Here is a 23,318-nt window from a genome sequence, read left to right on the forward strand (position 1 = left end):
ACAACTACAGAGGAGTCCACCATATCACTGTATCATAGCATAATTTATGCAGCTCCTATTGATGGGCATTTACCTTGTTTCCAATTTTTTGATATGTAAACAATGTGCAGTGAACATCCTTGTATATATCTTGCATATTTGGGGTTTTTTAAAAAATAAATTTATTTATTTATGGCTGCATTGGGTCTTCGTTGCACTGCGCGGGCTTCTCATTGCGGTGGCTTCTCTTGTTGTGGAGCACGGGCTCTAGGTGCGCGGGCTTCAGTAGTTGTGGCACGCGGGCTCAGTAGTTGTGGCTCGTGGGCTCTGGAGCGCAGGCTCAGTAGTTGTGGCACACAGGCTTAGTTGCTCCGCAGCATGTGGGATCTTCCTGGACCAGGGCTCGAACCCGTGTCTCCTGCATTGCCAGGCGGATTCTTAACCACTGCACCGCCAGCGAAGTCCCCACATTTCTACCTTTCTTGAAATAATAAAGCATAATATGCTGAAAATGTTGCTTTTTTTTCTTCCATCTTCAACATTAAAATGGCTACACAAAAATTCACCAAATTTGATGTCTTTTAAATGCATGCTGATATGACAGCTGTCACATACAATCTAACAAAATTGTTTCAAATGAAGTTAAAGACAAGTAAGTGCTACTAGAGCCATCTTATGGAAAAAAACAAATGAACCTTTTGGCGAACCCAATAGAATGGGACTTTTCCCCCATTCTTTTTTCTGATCTATCCCTATAGCCCTACCCTATACTGTGGGCATTGGGGTAAGAGGTAGGGGAGAGCTGAATGATGCCTAGCACAATTAGAAGTGCCATCTCCAACCCCCCAGAGAACCCCTGGCAGAAATCTCAGACCACAGCTTTGTCCAACCTCCATAATGCTTATAAATGTCACAACCTAGAAAGTAAAGCAACAAAGTAAAAATTAACCAATCCACCAGGGCAGATAGATTAAAAGTATCTGAAAGTACTAGAGTGGCTAGTTATCACTCTGTAGAAGGTATAGAATCTGCATTAGGCATATGCGTGGTTTCCATTTTTAGGAGCTTTGTAACATGTTAATATTACATGTTTTCCAAAATACTTTCCTACTTATTGTTGCTCCTAGGTTGCCAAGATGAGTCAGCCAACATGGCCTTAAAAATTAAGTACCACTAATGTTCAAATTAGATGAGTCAAAAATAGAGGACACACCATGTGGATCTGAACAGGACAGCCTGAGGAGAAGGTAGAGAAATTAGGGGTAGTATGTGAAATTGATGCACAGCTGCATCCTGTATGTCAGCAGTCCCCAACATTTTTGGCACCAGGGACCGGTTTCACGGGAGACAGTTTTTCCATGGACTGGGGATCGGGTGGGGATGGTTTGGGGATGATTCAAGCACATTACATTTATTGTGCATTTTATTTTTATTATTATTACATTGTAACATATAATGAAATAATTATACAACTCACCATTATGCAGAATCAGTGGGAGCCCTGAGCTTGTTTTCCTGCAACTAGGTGGTCCCATCTGGGGGTGATGGGGCTGCCTCAGCTCCACCTCAGATCATCAGGCATTAGATTCTCATAAGGAGCGCACAACCTAGATCCCTCGCATGCGCAGTTCACAGTAGGGTCCCCACTCCTATGAGAATCTAATGCCACCTCTGATCTGACAGGAGGTGGAGCTCAGTGGTAATGTGAGTGATGGGGAGCGGCTGCAAATACAGATGAAGCTTTGCTCGCTTGCCAGCCTGCCACTCACCTCCTGCTGTGTGGCCCTGTTCTTAATAGCCACAAACCGATACCGGTCTGTGGCCCCGGGGGGTTGGGGTCCCCTACTATATGTCTTTGGAACATGCGTGAAGGACTGAAATATTGTTCTATGTGAAAACTAATGACACTGTGGGAGTTAGGCAGAACAATACTTAAGATATGATCTTGGCTGTCAGAGAGATTCTGTATGCTACACTGACTGCAAATAAGAGATGCATGGTCACAATACTATGGAGATACATTAATTGTAATGAAAGAGACCGAATTGCTTCAAGGCGAAGAAACACATCAAGAGGTAGAAACAGTATCTGTAAACTGCATTTATTGAGTGCTTATTGGGCACTGGGCACATCAGATACAAAAGAGTTGGGATGGGGGCAGGTAAGAACTTAAGAAATTAAATACACACGTTAATTTTACCACGAATTCTAACTACTAGGGAAGTACAAAATTCGTACAAGTTATACTTCATAATGAAATTTTGATGTCTGTCAAAAGGATAAGCTATACATACAATGCAATAAAAATGTTTTAAAATTGTGCTTAATATCACAGAACTACCCCGAAATGGGTTGATAAAATGCCTATACAGCATTATACACATATATTTTACGTTCAAGATTGCTTGTAAAGTACAAATACTTTGCCCCCATTGCTGAGAAATCTATGGCTGACAACTATATGTGCAGTTCCTCTAAGAAACATCGCAGCATCTGTAGTCCATCTCTCCTTTAAACTCCACCTTATTTTTAGTTTCACTTACTATCGAGTTCTCTTCAGAACTGTTTATATTTCTTTTGTCTGATCATCTTCTTCGAGTTTCCTGATTTCATTTTTTAAACAATTTATAGTTTCACGACTTGCTTTTAATCTCTCTTTAAGCTCTGCAATTTCAAAGCTTGTTTTTTTTTTTGCAGCTTCTAATTTTTCTCTGGTTTTCACTTCAAGTTCTGCAACTAAAGAAAACATACACTTTTACTGATTCATTTCATTTTTTCTCACATGTACAAGATATGTCATAGAGCAATAAATGTGGCATTTCCTAAGGTCAATGTTTTCATGATGAAATGCGGACAACTTAAGATATGTAACTTTAGACACAGGGGGGTGGGTAAGAAAGTCTGAACTCTCCAGAGAGGCTCTAAGATGTTTTCTACCACTAAGAATGAAATTCTGACCACTAATATTTTAATTCACAGTTAACATTTTAAGACATAATGTCTTAAATTATGTCTAATTTCCTAATTATGTCTAATTTCCTAATGTGATTTGGAAATGAGGGAGTATACAGTCCAAGAGACATCCAGCTAATAAGAGTTTACTAAAAACAGTACTCTTAAATTTATGTACAAGTAAAACTTACATAATCACACTGGTAAAACAAACCTGTATCTTTTTTCAAAAAGATATCAATAAGTGTCTAGGTTTGAATTCCAGCTCTATCATTTACTAGATGTGCCACTCTGAATAAGCTACTTATTATCTCTATGCTCTATTCCTCATTGCTAAAATGAAGATTATAATAGCAAACACCTCATAATATTATTTGTTTAAAAGATTTAAAAAGAATACTGTCTGGCACATAAAAAGCCATATTAACTACTATTATTATTATTACTGAATAGTTAAAACATTCTAGCTGGCTACATAACAAATTACAAAAGAAAAATATCATTACTGCAAAATAGATTATATCGATTTAACTATTCCACTTGGATAGTGTAGCATCAAGTTTTACAGAGAAAAATGACTACGATCATCCAACATTTCCACCTTGTGGACATTTCAGGTAATTGCTGCTGATGACTGTTGAGGCACAGTTGTACTTTTGTTAACGTTAAAAGGATCACTAATCGGAAGCAGTGTGGTTTGGTGAAGAAAAAAAACCAAAACCATTGAAATCAGAAAGACTTGAGTTCAAATACACCCTTGGCCCCTTAATAGCTGAATGCTGATATCTCTAAGTCTCCCTTCATCTCTTCTTTCTATATGATACAGTTAAAACTTCATATTTCTCAGAGGATTTATGAGGATTAAGTAATATACCTAAAGCATCTAGCGCATTAAAAACACACAATGTGGGACTTCCCTGGTGGCGCAGTGGTTAAGAATCTGCCTGCCAAGGCAGGGAACATGGGTTTGAGCCCTGGTCCAGGAAGATCCCACATGCCGCGGAGCAACTAAGCCCGTGCGCCGCAACTACTGAAGCCCGCGCACCTACAGCCCATGCTCCTCAACAAAAGAAGCCACCGCAATGAGAAGCCCGAGCACTGCAACGAAGAGTAGCCCCCGCTCGCCACAACTAGAGAAAGCCCGCGCGTAGCAACGAAGACTCAATGCAGCCAAAGATAAATAAATAAAATAAATAAATTTATAAAAAAACAAAAACAAAACACGCAATGTGTCCTTATTTTCCTCACTGCTGGTGCTTTCTTTTTGTGATATATTTTGTAACACAGGTAAACTTTCATATTGCCAAAACAATCCATATTTTTCTTTGTAATTTTTCATTGCTTTTATTTTTTAAATTATTTTTGAAAACAGGTAGTACATACACGATACAAAATTAAAAGGCTGAAAAGTGTAGACAATGGAAAAAAGTCTCCTTTTAATATGTGTATGACTGATTTACTTTGCTGTACACCTGAAACTAACACAACATTGTAAGTCAACTATACTCCAATAAAAACAAAAACAAAAAAAGCCTCCTTTTACCCCTGCCCCCCACCAACCAGCGCTCTTCCCAGAGATAATCACTGTTAGGTTTCCTTGGTATCTTTCCAGAAATAATTGGTTCAGAGATGAGCACACACCTAAGTGTGACTTCTCCTCACCCCCAACACAAGTGGTGTCACACTATCCACACTGCTCAGCACCCTGCTCTTTCACTTAACATTACTACATCTGAAAGCTCATTCCATATCACAGGGCTGTCTCATTCTTTCAAAGGCTGCAGAGGACCTCATTGAATGGACATACATAATTCATTCATCTGTCCCCTCTGATGTACATTTGGAGTATTTCCAGTTTTCTCTATTACAAACAATGTTATATAACATGTATGCTGCGCATAATCATTTCAGTATACTTGTGGGCTAAATTCCAGTAAACAGTAATTGAAGGACATTTGATCTTGTAAATCTGGAAGAATGCCAAGTGACTCTTAGAGGTCCTCTTAATTCATAATCTACTAGCATTGTACGTCTATTTCCCTACTGCATCAACTTTTTGGTCTTAGTTAATCTGAAAGATTAAAAATGGTATTTCAGAATAGTTTTAATTTACATTTCTATTACTTCTGAGGCAGACAATCTTTTAATATGTTTAGGGGACATTCCTCCCTTTCTTTTTATGGATTGTCTGCTTTTCCTTTGCTCATTTCTCTTTTAGGTTATCGACTCTCCCCACCACCCTTTTAAAAAATTGAGGTATAATTGACATATACTAGTTTCAGGTGTACAACATAATGATTCAATACTTGTATATATTGCAAAATGATTATCACAGTAAGTCTGAAGTTAACATCTGTCACCACATATAGTTACAGATTTTTTTCTTGTGATGAGAAATTTTAAGATCTACTCTCTTAGTAACTTTCAAATATGCAATACAGTATTATTAAATACAGTCACCATGCTATAAATTACATCCCCAGGACTTACTTTATAAGTAGAAGTTTGTACCTTTTTGCCCGCCCCTCACCTCCCGCCTCTGGCAACCACCAATCTATTCTCTGTATGTGAGCTTTTTTTTTTTTTTTTTTAAGATTCTACATATAAGTGAGACCATACTGTATTTGTCTTTCTCTGATTTATTTCACTTAGCATAATGCCCTCAAGGTCCATCCATGTTCTTGCAAACAGCAAGATTTCTTCTTTTTTTATGGCTAAGTAATATTCCATTGTGTATATATGCATGTGTGCGTGTGTACGCATCTGTGTGTGTGTGTGTGTGTGTGTGTGTATATATAAAACACCTCTTCTTTATCCAGTCACCTGTTGATGGACACTTATGTTATTTGCCTGTCTTGGCTATTGTAAATAATGCTGCAATGAACATGGAGTTGCATAGATCTCTTCAAGTTAGTGTTTTTGTTTTGTTCAGATACATATCCAGAAGTGGAATTGCTGGATCATATGGAAGCTCTACTTTTATTCTTCTGAGGACCCTACATACTGTTTTCCATAGTGGCTGCACCAATCAACATTGCACAAGGGCTTCCTTTTCTCCACATCCTTGCCAACACTTGTTATTTCTTGTCTTTTTGATAGTAGCCATTCTAACAGACATGAAGTGATATCTCATTGTGGTTTTGATTTGCATTTCCCTGATGATTAGTGATATTGAACATCTTTTCGTATACCTGTTGGCCATCTGCATGTTTTCTTTGGAAAAATATCTACTCAGTTCTTCTGCCCAATTTTAATTAAATTGTATACGTTTTTTGGCCATTGAGTTGTATGAGTTCTTTATATATTTTGGATATTAACCCCTTATCAGATACATGATTTGCAAATATTTTCTCCCATTCAGTAGGTTGCTTTTTCATTTTGTTGATGGTTTCCTTTGCTCTGCAGAAGCTGTTTAGTTACTGGTTATCAGCCTTTTTAAATGATGTGCAGGAGCTCTTTATACATTAAAGAAACTAGTCATTTGTGATATGAGTACAATATTTTTTCATGGCTTGTCTGTCTTTAGACTTTGTTGACAATGCTTTTTTACTATGCAGAAGTTTTTATCCCCTTGCTCTCCCCCTCTCTCTCCATATCAATTAAAAAACATATATGGAGTGAAAGGCACATTGTGAGATGGTGGGATACAGAAGTAGGAGATAGACAAGAAAGAAAAATGCATTACAGTGTCATGAAGTAATCATAGGGCGCTATGACATACCAAGGGGAAAGGGTGTGTGTGTATATCAAAGAAGGCTTCTTGGCAGTAGTAAAATCTGAATTGAGTTTTAAAGAATGAGAAAGGAATTAGGTTGATGAAGTGGACATAGTGGGCCTTGGAAAGAGTACAGAAAGACTTGGGAAACAACAAGGAGTCCTATATGACTGTAACAGGTAGTTTTAAATCTAGTCAGGAAGACCTGATTTAACTCATTTGTCAGAGGACAGCATGCACTGTAGATACAGATTTTTGTGGTCTGATTTAGTCACTATACTTTATTTTTGACAAATCATAAGACTGCAAAGCGTACCATATATTGAAAGAACTGGGTTAATTACCAATGAGATGATAGGGGAAAACATTTAAAAACTTCTTTTAGCCTGTTCTGGTTTTCTGCTTCCAATATATTAAATGCTTATACATACATTTAAGATATATGTGTGTGTGTGTGTGTGTGTGTGTGTGTGTGTGTGAGTGTGAGTGTATGTATATATATATGTATATATAAATATAGATAAAATTTGTTTTAAATTTCCAAATAAAGCCTCAATTTAGAGTAAGTCAATCCAAAGAAGAATTAATATTTTTGCAAAGCCAATGTAACTTACTGGTTAGAAAAATAGTCTGTAAGGCTTTTTTTTTTTTTTTTTAATATTTATTTATTTATTTGGTTGCACCGGGTCTTAGTTGTGGCAGGCTGGCTCCTCTGCTGTGGCATGCGAACTCTTAGTTGCAACATGCATGTGGGATCTAGTTCCCTGACCAGGGATCGAACCCAGGCCCCCTGCATTGGGAGCGCAGAGTCCTAACCACCGTGCCACCAGGGAAGTCCCTGTAAGGCTTTTTTACAAAGAGGTAGAACAGTTTATCGGTTAAGAGCACACACTCTGTCTCGGTTTAAATCCTGGCTTTGCTGAGTGATTTGGGGCAAGATATCAAATCTCTCTATGCTCTAGGGTCTTACTTAGAAAATGGGGCTAACAGTAGTACCTTCCTCCTAGGGTTGTTAAGGGTATTCAATAAATTAAGAAATGCAAAGCACTTATCTAGTACATGTAAACTCTCTTTAAGCATTAACTATCATTTTAATTATTCCTTGTAGAAGCAATTTCTATTAAAAGCTAGATCATTAGTACTTAAGTAAATTTCCATGGGTTTACCAGTATAAACATCTTTATAAACTTTTAGTGTGTTTTAAATTTTATAATGAGCAACCTCTATCCTGGCTATTACTCTTTCTAAAAATATTACTATGTTTTTAGAGCCTAAGTTCTGAGGACTGCTTAGGATAAAGTCCTGGCTCTACCACTAACTCATGTTAACTTGGGCAAGTTTCTTACTCTCCCTGTGCCTCAGTTTCCTTTTCTAAATGGATTACCTAATAAAGTTATTGTAGATGTAAATGAGTTTATACATGTACAGATTTACAAGAGTACAAACAGTAAGCACTCAGTAAAGCTAACTGATATTATTACCAAATATTGAGTATAATGCTCTCAAACTGGTAAAAGTATACCTATCTTTTTTAGACCTTTGATTAATATTCCCAAGTTGCTTTCCTAAAAGGCCTACTCACACAAACAATTCATAGAACACAGGGTTCACCACATCCTTAATAGGTACAACTATTATAAATTCCTTTTGCTTATTTGATACAAATATAACCACCCATTATTATTTGGTTTGCATTTTAAAAATTACTAGCAGGGTCAAATATTTTCCCTTTTTATTTACTAGTCATCTCCTCTTTCATCTGTCCATGTCTTTTGTCCATTTGTCAACTGAAGTTTAAAATTTTATTCTATTTTATTTATTTTAGGGTTTTAAAGATATTAACCCTTTCTCATATTTTCTACAAATTTATCTTTCTTTTTTGCCCTTTTGAAATGCAGAAGTTAAATATTTTTTTGCAAAATCAAGTTTGCCTTTGTTTCAATGTGATTTCTTCTAACACCTCAAATTTAGAAAGTCTTCACTAGCCAGGACAGACAGTCATTTCCCTAATTATTTAGACAGCTTAACTGACTTTAAAAAAACCGTTAACTATCGTTAATTAAACTGGAATTTGTTTTGATAAGTGCTATAAAGCAATGATCTAAATTAAGTTTTCTTCTCAAAAGTTATCAATTGTGTCAATACCATTTACAGAATTATCTTTTTCTTCCTTATGGATTTGATACTGTTGAGAAAATAACCTGAAGATAATATAAAACATGCAATTTACTGATAAAAACTTCCCAAGGTTATAAAGCTCCACACATAAACTTTAACACGTTAAAAATTAATTTGTAGAAAAGTCTTTTCATGAAACACATTTGTCTCTACTATTATACATCTATGAATTAATGATATTATTTTTGTTGAAAACACAGAAATGTGGGTACTTGAATTTAAAAAGAGAAGTTTCCTCTATGAATTGGGCACATTTCATAGTATGAGAGAAAGAAGATCTATAATGGAGAGAATATGACCAGTAACAAATTAAAATAGCATATGACTAGTGTTTTTTACCTTTTCAAAGTGATAATATACATATCTGTTTTATGTTCATAACAAAGTAGCCCAAGTATTTTTTCAGATGTAGAAAGTGAAACATAAAATTTTTTAATGAGTGTGATTTTCAATTTTAAATGACTACCAAGTAGCAATTATAATCAGTATTCAGATCTTTTAACTCTTGGTCAGGGTTTCACGAAAATACAAACAAAACACTACTATAACCAACAATGGTTAAACAGCAACCTCTTTCTCTCCTGCTTTCTCATCCCCCACCCCCCTTCTTTTACTGGATCGCTTCTTCCAGCCTATAACGATACTGGTCTATTTCCCCCGAAAACTCTGCTCTCTTGACCCCAAATCCTGCTTCTGCTACTGCTTCAAGGGCTACTTTCCATTCATAGTCAAGCTCCAAGACAGAGTTGTCCACAGCACCTGTCTCCAATTTCTCATCTCACTCGCTCTCTCTTTTTTTTGGCAGCACTGCACAGCTTGCAGGATCTTAGTTCCCTGACCAGGGATTGAACCCAGACCACAGCAGTGAAAGTGCCAAGTCCTAACCACTGGACCGCCAGGGAACTCCCTCATCTCATTCTCTCTTGATCCACTTCAACTGATCTTCTGTCCTTACTATTCTCCTTCAACTGCTCCTGTTAAGGTCACCAAGGACCTCTACCTTGCTACAGCCTATTTCTTGGCTCTGATCTTACTTGACCTATCAGAGGTACTGAACGCAGCTAATGACTATTTCCTGATACACTTTCTTCACCTGGCTCTAGGATATTATGTGCACCTAGTTTTTCTCCCTCCACACTCACTGTTCTTTCCTAATTCCTTTGCTGGTCATCTCCTTAATCTCTAAATGTTGGAGTGCCCAGGGCTCAATCCTTGAACCTCTTTTCTATCTTCACTTACTCTTGTGATGATACCACTTGGCCTCACAATTTATAAATCCATGTGTATATTAACTTCCACATTTATATCTTCAGCCTAGACCTCTCCTTGAATACCAGACTTTGAGTACAATTCCCTTCTCAACATCTCCACTTAGATGTCTTACAGGCATCCCACATCCATCATGTCCAAAAGTGTACTCCTAATCTTTCCCCTCAAAGCTGCCCCTCCCAGACTTCCCATCTCTATGAAAAGCAACAACAATTTTTGTTTGTTTGTTTCCTCAGGCCCCAAACCTTAACAGTCATTCTTTGTTCATCTCCTTCTTTCACATCTTATTATCAAACCATCAGCAAATCCTACTGTACCTATCTTCAAAATAGAACCTGACCCCTTCTCACCACCTCCATTGCTATCACTCTGGTACTACACACAATTCTATATCTGGATTACTGAAATAGCCTCCTAACTATTCTGCTCCTACCCTTTCTGCTTTACAGTCTATTCTCAACACAGCAACCAGGGTGATTGATCTTTTTAAAATATTAGTCTTATACTGTCACTCTTCTGCTCAAAACCCACAAAAGACTTCCTATCTCCTTCAGTTTAATAACCTAAAGTCCCTATATAAGCTGGTCCCATAATAACTTCTTTGGCCTCATGTCCCACTCCTTGTCCCCTTGTTCACTCTGCTCCAGGCACACTGGCCTTCTTGCTGTTCCTCGGATATGCCAGGCAGGCTCTTACCTCAGGGTTCCTGCCCTTGCGGCCGCTCTACACATAACATTCGTCTCTCATGTGGCTGCACGGCTCAGTTCCCCACTCCTTTTGGTATTTGCTCCAATGCCACCATTTCAGGAAGCATTCTCTGACCTGATATTTAAAACTCTTAACCATCTCCTCCCACCAAAAGCACTCTCTCCCCGGCTTTAGTTTTCTTCATGCCATCCAATCACTACTTCACACTTCATTGTTCTGTTTATTTAATATTTGTCTTCTTTCCACTAGTATGTAAGCTCCATGAGGGCAGGGCTTTTGTCTGCTCTATCCTCTGAACAATGCCTGGTGTCTTACTGTTGCTCAATATATACTGTAAGCAAATAAATGAAAGATCAAAGGAAGAACCGAATAAATGGTGACATAAATGTCAACACAGGGTTGGTAAGTAGATTTCATCTTGAATGACAACTGCAAATGGTTGGCAACAGCTGCATGAAACGATGTGTAGGGGATTCTGAGGCCTTGTAAGCTAAAGGGAAAAGATAGCATGACTGACTATCAATAAGGCATTCTGGTCTTCACCACCCCAGCGTTAATATAAAACTATGTCAGGTGACAGGTTAAAAAGAGAGAGAGAGAGAAACTAGTTCACAGTACACTCAAGTATAATTATGTTCTGCAAGGTTCTTCACACCGATTTTGTTAGCAAAGACTAGTAAACAGAAAATGATTGAGTGACAGGTTAAGCAAGATTAATGAAAAGCTATGCTTAAATGTAATTAGTGAATAAAGACAAACAGTATTTCAGAGTGTGTCAGAGCCTGTCTTTTACCTTTCTGAAAGTAGGTCTACTTTGAGAACTATTTACAACATCCTTCTTACCTGTTCTTTAGTAATACATATTTTGTTTAACTCCTAAAAATTTTACCTGTATCTACTAAGGAAAAATATTTAATACTCGCTAATCATACAATCCTTTCACCATTACAGAATACATTATTTCTCAGGATTAATTATAAACTCATGGCACTTACATTCTGTTTCATGCTTATAGGCTCCTAAGGTAAGCTGACGAGATGTTGTTAATAATTGTTGCATCATTGCTGTTGGGTCTTGAAATATCTAATGCAAGAGAATGAACAAAAGCCCAATAACTGCAAAATCTACAATTTAAAATGCTTTAAAAACTCTCATTATAAAATCTTCTTACCATTTCATCATAGAACTCTGAAACCACTGTCTTTTTTCCCAGCATTGCATTGGTGTCTGATTGAAATAGCTTTAATAAGTGATACAGGGTTACCTGTGAAATAAAAACAGACATGACATCTGTGCAATGGTTTTTATCATCATCATGAGACATCATCATTTCTGTAACTGATTTAGAGACTGAATTAATAAACATATCAAATTCAGGATCTTGTTTCAACTACAACTTACTGTGGCAGGTCACCCAAATTCTGCGTGTACTTTTATTTTCCTATTAGGTATTACCATTTATCCACATCTATTCAATATGTATGTTTTGAAGAGGGTAAACAAACATTAGTTACAAAGCATCTCTAGAGAGTGACTATATATAAAAATAACACAAGATACAGCTATGGAAATTAAACTGGTAAGTCACTAAGATGAATTCTTTTACTTACACAGGTGAAATTTGATTAACTGTGACAGTTAAAGTTTACAAATTTACTATGGCGAAAAAAGATTTGATACTTTCAAAAGGAATGATCAATACTAAAATGCTCAGTGAGGACAAGTTAATTTCTTTAGTGTAATAATAAAATTAATACATAAGTAGCATAATAAACAAACACAAAGTTAGTCAGTGATAATTCACTTCGGCAAGAGCAATATGTCTTCAAAATATTTAAAAACAGATACAGTAAGACATCAAAGGAAAAGCTTTGCAGCACAATGTGTGATTATTTGAGCAAAACAAAACCTAGATGGTAAAACATCAGAGTTCATGTTGAAGGTATAGAAACCAATTCAGAGGCCTCAAAGAATTTTCCAAAAAGTTAGCTAAAATCATCATAAGGAGTATGGATCATATGCCATATTTAAAGCAGATAATTTGACAAATTTCTGGAACAGACAGAAAGCAGATGAGACTACACAGATAGATAAACCATAACAGGGAAATCCATAACCTAAAATCTTAAAGGAGAAAACTGCATCAGAGGTGGGAGCCACTGCCCCCAGTGGAGCCCCAGAGAGACTGTGAGCGCAAAGTTGGCAGGTATAGAAATCAAGAATGCTGTGGGGCGGCTAGGCTGGCCAACCTTCCCTCTTCTCCCCTCACTCACCGACGAGAAAGCACATCCTCCTGTGGAACCTAGAATTCTTCACCCAATCAAGTACGAGATAAACAAAAATAAAGATATTTTCAGAGAGCACTGGCTCTGAAATTTTACTTCTCACGCATCCTTTCTGAAGAAATTCCTCCAGCAAAATGAAAAAAGAAACCAAGAAAGATGAAGAAAAAGGATCATCTGTCATCACTAAGAGCTGACAGGCACTATCTAAAATTGAAAAATCCAACCTTTGGGATTTAAATACATGAGATGAGTGGGAATAATTTCTAGAGGAACTGAAAACAGTAACTGTGGTTTTCCTGAGGAAGGGGTCAGAGATGGGGGAAAGAAGATGTTATGGGTTGAACTGTATCCCCCAAAAGATATGTTGAAGTACTAGACCTCAGAACATGTAAATGTAACCTTATTTGGAAATAAGAGCCTTTTGCAGATGTAATCAAGTTAAGATCAAGTCATTAGGCGGGGACCCTAATCCAATATGACTGGTGTCCTCATAAAAAGAGAAGTGACACAGAGACAGGGAGGGAGAGAAGGCCATGTGAAAATGGAGGCAGAGACTGGAGTTACGCTGCCACAAGCCAAGGAACGCCTGGGGCCACCAGGAACTAGAGGAGGCAAGAAAAGATTCTCGCCTAGAGGCTTTGGAGAGAGCATGGCCAACACCTTAATTTGGGACTTCTAGTCTCCAGAACCGGGAGAATAAATTTCTGTTGTTTTTAGCCACTCAGTTTGAGATACTTTCTTATGGCAGCCCTAGGAAACTAATACAGGAGACTTGTACTTTTTATTTTTTAAATCTTTTTAAAAAACTATATGCATGTCTTTTATAATTTAAGAAGTATTAAAAACTACATCATAAAGTCTTCCTTTCCCAAATTTATTATTCAGACCTGGAGAGACATTCATGCAGATGAATAATAGGCAATGAATAATTTCAGGACGGATGTCCCTAATTTTCAGTGGTGTTTAAAGATTCTTAGAGCAATGAAAATGCCTACACTTGCCAGAGATATTTCTAGGAATAAAAACCCAATATTAGCATTTTGCCTTTAGAAACAACCATTCCTTTTACAGTGGTTTGATGTATAATAGGTTACTGGATAACAGAAGTAAATCACAAGTTACCCATATCTTTCTTTTATATTTTAAATGAACCTCATATGACTTACTTTCTGTAAGAGCCAACTATTCAAAAACTATAATGGTTTCATTATACTAAAAGAACACTACAATAATTTGGAGGGGATAAAACTCAGGCCTATGTAGATCTATATGGAAACCTATTCAATAAATGAATCACTCCAGAAAGGCAAAAGATCATATTACCCTACTTTCCCAAGAGTAGACTTTGAGAGCTGTCTCATAATGAGGTTACATTATATAATGATTTCTTTCAGAGATGTATTTTCCAATTGAGGGCAGGGTAGGGAGGAGAGAAGGGGGAGACAGATGAGGAGGCAGACAGGTAAGGCAGCACATTCTCAAAATAAAATGAATTCAAAGCAATCTTACAAAGTTAACAAGAACCTCTGCTCTAGTAACATGACCAACTTCTCCTTCTCTCTCAACATCTGCCATATTCTGTGCTCTATTCTCCCTAATAGACTACTTTGGTTAAGGATAGGTGTAGTGTCTCATCTTTGTATCCCACCCCTTGGGCAATATCTTCCAAATATGGATATTTAATAATTTCTTGTCAAACAGAATATAATGTCTGTGAGAGTATCCCAGAAGGACAAGAATGGTAGGAGACCTGGAAACCTTATCACATGGAAGATATTTAAATGAGCTACAGATGGTTCTTCAGGAGAAAAGAAAAACTAAAGTATGAATAGTTATCAGTAAAAAGTTCAAGGAAGCTTAACGTAAAGTAGAGCTTTCTTAAAACTAGAACTACTCCAAACCTGAATAGGATGTTTCACTTAATAACGGAAGTCAATATTCTCTTCTTGCTATACTGGACTGCCTAAAGGAACTTCTATGTAGGAAGAGTATGGTCTACCTCAATGGGTCCTAAATATTACTGCGCATCAAAATTACCTGGGGTGCTGACCCCTCTCCAAACCTGTGAATCACACTCCATGGAATGGGGCCTAGAAGTCTGAACTTTTAAAAAACACCTCAGGCATTTCTGATGCAACTAGTTAGGAACTAATTCTCTGTATCACTGGCCCAGGTGACATTCAAATCCTTTAAAAGCACATAGTTTTACAAATGTAATTTGATAATTAAAGTGTCAATGTTTGGTGCTAAAGGAGCGAGCTGAATCTATCAAGATGAAAATTAATGGTGATGAACATTAAAGCCCTGAAACTGGAGTTAAACACCAGCCACACAAATGTGCAATGAGACAGCCTGAGTTGTGACCCTTTAGGTTTAAAAATAAAACAGGCTTAGTGGTTTTAGTCAAAAGCAAGAGTAAAGGAAGGAGTGTGAGGTCTGAATGCAAATACCTGGATTCAAAAACTAGCTCCACCACAATTAACTGTGTTTCTGAGCACATGACTTCATCTCTGAGCCTTAATATGCTCATCTCTAAAATGAGGATCTCACCAACCTCACAAAGTGGCTGAGGGGTCAAAGTGAAAGATTTGAGAGACTTTTTACATTATCAAGCAACAATCTGAAGAGATCAAATAATGAAAAAGTCTGTGGTTATAAATAAGGATTCAGGTATAAGATAAAGCTGCTAGTACTGATGACAGTTTGAAAATGTAAAAAGACTTTCTAGGGCTTTTAACTGTAAAAAAATGGACACTCCCATTTCAGAGAGCATATGGACTCCACTTGTTTGTTACTAAGAACCAAACAATACTAATGAATTTTAAATTTTTTTGCTGTAGTAATCATGTAATTTCCATGATTCCTTTCAAATAACTGTTCACATTCTAGCCCTTCTTTTTATACTTGAAAAACAAAAGAGTTTTGAAAGGCACTTCACTTAAAAATGAAAAACCTTAACTCATAGCAAGATAAACCAAGCCATAAGCTTACATAAAGTATACCTGAATGAAAATGTCAACATATAACAAGCTATTGAATATTGTAAAATTTTCACAATTACTAAAAAATTCATTTATATTTGCAGAGATTAACATTACTCACAGGTCTTTCATTAGGATCAATGAAAAATATTTTGATGATTATTTCGAATTCACCCCAACCTGTTTCAGTAATTTCATATGGAGGCTTAGTAACAACTAAAAGAAAGAAAAAAATAAAACAATTATTCATTGTAAATTACTGATACAGTTTCTTAGCTCTTTTAAAATTTATAATATTATGAATTTTAAAAAACTATTGTACCTCTTAAAGGATTGCCATAGCTTTCATGTAATTTAAATTGGATTTTCTTCACATATGCTGACATATCCTAAAATACAGAGGAATTAATTAATTAGTTCTGCCATCTACACATAACAATTAGGAAGGAAATACACAGAGCACCTGTGTCAATTTTATAAAATACACTTCTCCTTAAATTTTATGGAAACCAATTTTCTAAGAAACATGAATTATACCCTGGAGGTTTGTTTTTTATCTTAAACAAAGGAAGTCTGTGCAGAATTCTTTCAAAATTCATAATATATAGAAATATATATGTCCTTAATTCATTGTTTTGCATTCCTATTTTTATATATCTCTGTAGACAATACTCAAAATCAATTTTGATTTTCCATAAAACAGCAGTACACTTCCAATATTTTCTACAGAAATAAACATATACACCAAAGCAAATCTAAGAATTAAGCAACTTCAAAAAACAAAATTATAGGGCTTCCCTGGTGGCGCAGTGGTTGAGAATCTGCCTGCTAATGCAGGGGACACGGGTTCGAGCCCTGGTCTGGGAAGATCCCACATGCCACGGAGCAGCTGGGCCCGTGAGCCACAATTGCTGAGCCTGCGCGTCTGGAGCCTGTGCCCCGCGACGGGAGGGGCCGCGATAGAGAAAGGCCCGCGCACCGCGATGAAGGGCGGTCCCCGCACCGCGATGAAGAGTGGCCCCCGCTTGCCGCAACTGGAGAAAGCCCTCGCACGAACCGAAGACCCAACACAGCCAAAAATAAATAAATAAATAAATAAGAAAATCCTTTAAAAAAATAAAAAAAAAAAAAAAAAAAAAAAAAAATTATATTATACAAAGGTCAACTAAACTAAGCAACCTAAAACTGTTGTATATAAAACTCTTCCTTTCCTTAATTATATTTTGAAGCACAAAAGCATATTCATTAGTTCCGGCACACAAAAGGGATTCTGCTAGCGAAGGAGGCCTTTTCAAAAATAATTCATTATAGAAAAACAGGAAAATGCAAAACAGAGTAAGTCGCACTCAACAGTAATGTTCATTAATCTTTTTATTTGCTTTCAGGAATTTTTATGTGCTTATTATCTACATATTTTTTTAACTGGGATCCTACTGTAATAATATATTACTATCTGCCTTCATCACTTAACATTATTTTGTGAACATTTTTTCTGAGGCAGATTTTCATAAGCATCTTTGAAGACTATTTTGGGAATACTTTCATTCATTTTTTCTACAAATATGAGTGACTACCAATATAGGCAGATGCTATAATGATAAATAACAGAATCTTGACCTCAGGGTCTCACTGTAAAGTGGGGGGCAGACAAGAAAATCAGCATTTCAATGCTGTAATCTGTAATCTGTTGTGTGCATATTAGGTCATGTGTTATGAGGACATTAGGTACAAATCCATAGGAAAGGCAGCTATTTTAGTCTTTGGAGATCAAGAAAGTAGATCTAAAGAAAATGCACTTGAACTAAGACCTAAGGGAACAATAAGAATGGAGTGGGTGGGAAGACAGGAAGAGGTTTAAGAGTGTTCCTTTGGGAAACTGAGAGTAATTTAGTATTGGTAAAATGTAGGATATAAAGAAATGAGGCAAACACAGACAAGGGATAAGGCTGCAGAGATAGGATAGGGAAAGGTCATGGCAGGCCTTCTAAACATGATAGCTTTATGATGAGGGCAATAGGTAGTCACTGAAGGTGTTTTTTTTGTTTGTTTGTTTGTTTTTAACAGCTCTATTGAGATATTCACATACTACACAAATCACCCATTTAAAGTTCACCATTCAATGGTTTTTAATATATTCACAGAATTGTACAACTATCACCACAATCAATTTGAGAACATTTTATCACACAAAAGGAAACATACCCATTCTTCCTCCCACCCACTGTCAACCACTAATCTAGGTTCTATGTCTATGGATTTGCCTATTATGGACATTTTATAAAAATGGAATTATACAGTATGTGGCTTTTGTGTCTGGCTTCTTTCACTTGCCATGTTTCCTAATTTTTTCCATGTGTTAGTAGCATGTATCAATACTCTATTTTATTCCTTAATAACATTCCACTATATGGATACACTACATTTTATTTATCTATTCATCAGTTTAGAGACATTTGGGCTATTATGAATAATGTCACTACAAACATTCATATACAAGTTTTTGTGTGGACTTTGAAGGTTTTTTATTTTCCTTCGTCTTTTAACTTTACTTAATAGTATAAATGCTGAAGAAAAAACAACATTATCAAGCTTAATTGGTTTCAACATGTATTAACTCAGTCTTTTGGTGGAATATACGAAGAAAAGATAAATAGAACTCAAAAGTCAACTGCCTTATTCTTTGTCCTTGAAATTAAGATAACTTTGCGTTGCATCACATGCGTTGCATGTCCTGTAGATGTTTGATTTCAGCTCAAGAGCTCTACATTCAAGTGGTCACCTTTAAATTGTGGCTACAGCTGCACGGAATTCAGTTACCATAAACTGTCCTACATGGCCTTCTTTTGATTTACCTCTAAATTTATCATGTCTTAATTTATTAAATGTGACTGAACATACTGTGGGGTTACATGGGAAGAAAGAGTATTCAGCATTGGAAGTAATTCTGAATGATAAGTCAGCATTTCTACCCTTAAAATTGACACTATAAAGTTATTTTGAATAATTATTAAATTTAATTTTAAAATGTGACCCCTTGATAAAGTAAATGTATGTCCAAAATTCTAGTCTCTTACATGTGGCAAAATATAATTCAAAGTGTTTGAAGCAGACTACCTTTACCATCATCAAGCTGTGAATCTACCCTTGGGCTATTTGGCACCATTTTCATCTTTTCAGAAGTAACAACTCTTCGTGACATCTCTAAATGCTATTTCAGATGTTTCTAAAAGGTGACGAATGATTGCAATGATAACATAAATTCTCACCTGCCTTTTTGCTTCCACTACATTGGAACAATGATATTTGAAATACAGAATGAAGGGTTTTAAATAGAGGAATAGTTTATTCATTCAGTAAGTATCTGTTGAATACCCACTATGTACTTACTGCATTCCAGGCATTAGAGATTCAGTAGCAAAACCAAATTACCAGCAGCTAGATTATGTAGCAGTTTGTCTTTCATCTTTTCTGATGGTCTGATTACCAAATTATCACTTAAATTTACTATTCCTGAAATACCTGATTATATACTAGGCTACCTTAAGGTGTGGTAATTGGAAGACGTACTGTGCATATAGCATAATTCTTTTTACCATAACTTAATTTTAATTAGAAAACATTTTTGGAAAGTTGATTCTACTAACAATTATAGAAAGATGACAGCTCTTACTTTATTCTTTCAACATTTTTGGTAACATTTCTACAATGGGCCAATTTTATTATCAGTTACTATACAATATTACAATTTAACTCTGAGCAAAAAAACTATAGCTTCAAAAAAGTTTTAGGAAAAACAATTACCTACCTCATTTCTATATGGTTTTACATATACTGTCCACTGATGGGTGTGCCCATCCTCTTCTCTTTTCTTTCCAAAATATCGAGCAACATTACCATAAACTATTGGTTTAACGATAGTAACCCCCTGCAAGAAAACAATTTCAACACCAGTTAACACTGTATTGGGCTTCCCTGGTGGCTCAGTGGTTAAGAATCCGCCTGCCAATGCAGGGGACACGGGCTCGAGCCCTGGTCTGGGAAGATCCCACAGGCCGTGGAGAAACTAAGCCCGTGTGCCACAACTACTGAGCCTGCGCTCTACAGCCCGCGAGCCACAACTACTGAAGCCCGCGCATCTAGAGCCCGTGCTCTGCAATAAGAGAAGCCACCGCAACGAGAAGCCTGCGCACCACAACGAAGAGTAGCCCCCGCTCGCCGCAACTAGAGAAAGCCCGCGTGCAGCAACGAAGACCCAACGCAGCCGAAAATAAATAAATAAATAAATAAATAAATTTATTAAAAAAAACCCCAACACATTGTATTATTACCCAAATAAACAGAATTCGAACTCTGAAAGCTTGTTTTAAGAAATGGCAGGCAGTCTAACAACATAGTTTGCTTATAACATGGATTTCCCTCCACAAATCATTTCCAGACAATTAGCCTCATTTCATAATACCACAAATAACTAAACACCACATTAATTACAATGTTCCCACTTTGAAAACGTGTATTTAAATCATGTGGGGTACTTTGAGAGTTCCCTTTTTCTTTCTCTCTCTTTTTTTTTTTTTAAAGAAACAGAAAAAGCTCTATTTACAAACTTTAAAGAGCAGCCTGGAATAATGCTCACCAACTTTACCATCACCCGATGGTTATGTCCTTATTTATCAGCTTACACCAGGGTTCTCCAAAGCACAGTACAAAAATTAAAGACAGTTTGGAAGGGGATTTTAGGTAGAATAAGGGCAAACATTTTCATTTTATTACTTGTGTTTAATCTGTATTAGAAAAACCATAACTATAACTAGCAATTCAAACCCATAATTTCAAACATAGTAATGCTTACGAAGGGACTTTAAAAAATTGATTTAAACAAAAATGTTAAACACTACATTTTGATTCAGATAATGGCAAAGAGGCACTCGGATGACTCAAGCTCGGTAAACCCTGCACTGATGGCATGTGTGCTATATTTGTGTTCAGTTCTGAGATGTACATACATGTTTCTCATCACATCTGGTTAAATGTAAAGGCAGATTATGATGGAAAGGAGATAGAAAAAATTCCAAGTGAAGAAAATTGCTGAATGTTGCACATGAATTTGAGACCAATTGTTCAATAGTAAGACTGTATCTGAAGGTCAAAGAGCAAGATATATCACATGTGAAAAGTGCTGTGCCAATGTAATCAACAATTAATAAGAAATGAGGAAAAGCAGTGAACAAATGGAAAAACTTTTCATTGTGACTAGATAATTCACAAATAAAACCAATACCTATTAGCCTGAAGTTAGTTCAGAAGAAGGCAAGCAGTTTGTACACAAACTTAAAGAAAAAAAAATCACAGCAAGTGCCTTTTTGTGGCACCCAAAGATGGGGCCTCGCATTCAAGGCTCGAGTGAATAAGTACAAGGAGCACTGACATGGTGAGGGATAATAGATCCTGAACTGCTACAATGTTGCTAGGAACTTGCGGAGTTCCTCAATGATGAAAAGCGGGCCCATCTGCCAAAAGACTTTCTACCTGGATCAAATTTATCTAAATTGGGAAAAGATGCTTACAAGACCACATAAACAGCATGGAGAAGAAATAAGTCCCTAATTTTAAAGTTTTACATGACTAACTCGGACCCATTTTCGGTGGAAAAGCATTTGAGGACTACAGGCCTAATCTCCTCAAGTGATTTTGGACTTAAAAGACTTTTAGAACCTAACATGATTACAAGTAGAGAGAGTTCTGTAAGTTCTTCTCCAAACGCTAGTGTTCTAATCCTTTGTTCAGTAGTACTTTCTTATCATTCCAAAACCTCGCCCAAAAGTGGGGGAAAACGTATGTTTATGAACCTTACGGTACTATGAATTTTACCTGGCATCTGTTTCCCCTTCCATTAAATTTCAGTAGCTTTTGAAACTTTAAAAGCACTGTGTATGACAATTGTATATTCAGTATAAAATTATGTGAAAACAATATGACACAGAGAAAGACTCAAAAAAACCACAAAAAACCTAGATCAACTAGATTGGTGCAAAAGTGGGTGATTTCTTTTTTAAAAAAATTTTCCTGGGCTTCCCTGGTGGCGCGGTGGTTGAGAGTCTGCCTGCCAATGCAGGGGACACGGGTTCGAGCCCTGGTCTGGGAAGATCCCACATGCCGCGGAGCAACTGGGCCCGTGAGCCACAACTACTGAGCCTGCGCGTCTGGAGCCTGTGCTCCGCAACAAGAGAGGCCACGATAGTGAGAGGCCAGCGCACCGCGATGAACAGTGGCCCCCACTTGCCGCAACCAGAGAAAGCCTTCACACAGAAACGAAGACCCAACACAGCCAAATAAATAAATTAATTAATTAATGAAAAAAAAATTTTCCTTTCTGCGGTAAATAAAAATCAGAAGGGGTAAAAATAGGTGTTACATCAGGAACCAGTTGGTCGTCTCATAAAAAATAAATGTGCCAGGGGAAGTAGTAAAGTGGGAGGGAAATGTGTCACAGTGTCATACATTACGTTAGGCTCTATGATCACTTTAATTAAAAACTAAGAAGCTACCGTGTACTGAATGTTCCCTATGTGCCAGGCAGTGTTATGTTCTTTGCATGCCTTGATTGGTATCTTGGCTGTAGCCTTGGGACTTTAGGAACACCATGAACTTGGGGAAGTCTTCTGAACTTTCCTAGTTGTGAATACTGGGGGTGATACTGCCTTTGTAGGGACTGAATCAGAGAATCGGGTAAAGCGTCCACCCACCGTGCTTACTTCGCACGGTATCTGCTACTGTTATTATCCTCACAATAGGTGGGTACTGCCCTCCCCACCGCCTTTTTACAGGTGACCTGGGTTGGCAGAGGGTGAGCAGCAAGCCAGGATCTCCCAGCCCCGGAAGTGGCTTTTTCCTCGGCAACAACGTCCAGCTCTCCCCCAGGCACCACCGATTATGTTTGTTTTTTGTCTGGGATGGAAGGGAGGCGGTGACACATGAAGTTGGGGCCAAATGAAATCATGATTTTCCCTCTGGGGCTTTGACTCGCCGTCCGCCTGGAAACCGCGGCTCCAGCCCGAGGCGAGAAGGCGCGAGAGGAAACAGGCAGGCCCTCCCCAGGCCGCGCCAGGAGGAGCCGGGGCGAGAGAGCCACTCCCGGAGGGGAGGCGCGGGCCGGGCACTGACCTTCACTCTCCCGCCGGAGTCAGGCCCAAATTCGGCCATTCTCTTGAACATATTGTCCTACGGAAGAAGCCGCCGCCGCCAGGGAAAGAG

General features: G+C 37.3%; 1 protein-coding gene across 2 annotated transcripts; it reads right to left on the minus strand.

Annotated features, from left to right (window-relative positions):
- Positions 1 to 2,055: 2,055 nt before the first annotated feature.
- YEATS4 (YEATS domain containing 4) lies at positions 2,056 to 23,318 on the minus strand. 2 transcript variants are annotated; one of them, XM_007195042.2, is made up of 7 exons: positions 23,229 to 23,318; positions 19,873 to 19,992; positions 16,390 to 16,456; positions 16,189 to 16,283; positions 11,973 to 12,065; positions 11,797 to 11,884; positions 2,056 to 2,715 (listed from the first exon to the last, which is right to left on the minus strand). In XM_007195042.2, the coding sequence occupies exons 1-7, from the start codon at positions 23,277 to 23,279 to the stop codon at positions 2,546 to 2,548; spliced, it is 684 nt and encodes a 227-aa protein (XP_007195104.2). In that variant the 5' UTR covers positions 23,280 to 23,318; the 3' UTR covers positions 2,056 to 2,545. The 2 variants fall into 2 exon arrangements, with proteins under 2 accessions (XP_007195104.2, XP_057413563.1); XM_057557580.1 differs by lacking the exon at positions 2,056 to 2,715 and adding an exon at positions 7,388 to 11,291 and having other exon boundaries at positions 23,229 to 23,312.

This window comes from Balaenoptera acutorostrata, chromosome 11 (assembly GCF_949987535.1).
Source record: "Balaenoptera acutorostrata chromosome 11, mBalAcu1.1, whole genome shotgun sequence".
Lineage (NCBI taxonomy): Eukaryota > Metazoa > Chordata > Mammalia > Artiodactyla > Balaenopteridae > Balaenoptera > Balaenoptera acutorostrata.

What these genes read in the sequence shown, in the direction of transcription:
- YEATS4 (XM_007195042.2), bottom strand. Translation starts at nt 23,279, where the DNA reads ATGTTCAAGAGAATGGCCGAATTTGGGCCTGACTCCGGCGGGAGAGTG. An exon ending in CTATGGCAATCCTTTAAGAG is followed by an intron (nt 16,284 to 16,389) that starts GTACAATAGTTT and finishes TCTTTCTTTTAG; the next exon opens with TTGTTACTAAGCCTCCATAT. An exon ending in CAGAGTTCTATGATGAAATG is followed by an intron (nt 11,885 to 11,972) that starts GTAAGAAGATTT and finishes CTCTTGCATTAG; the next exon opens with ATATTTCAAGACCCAACAGC.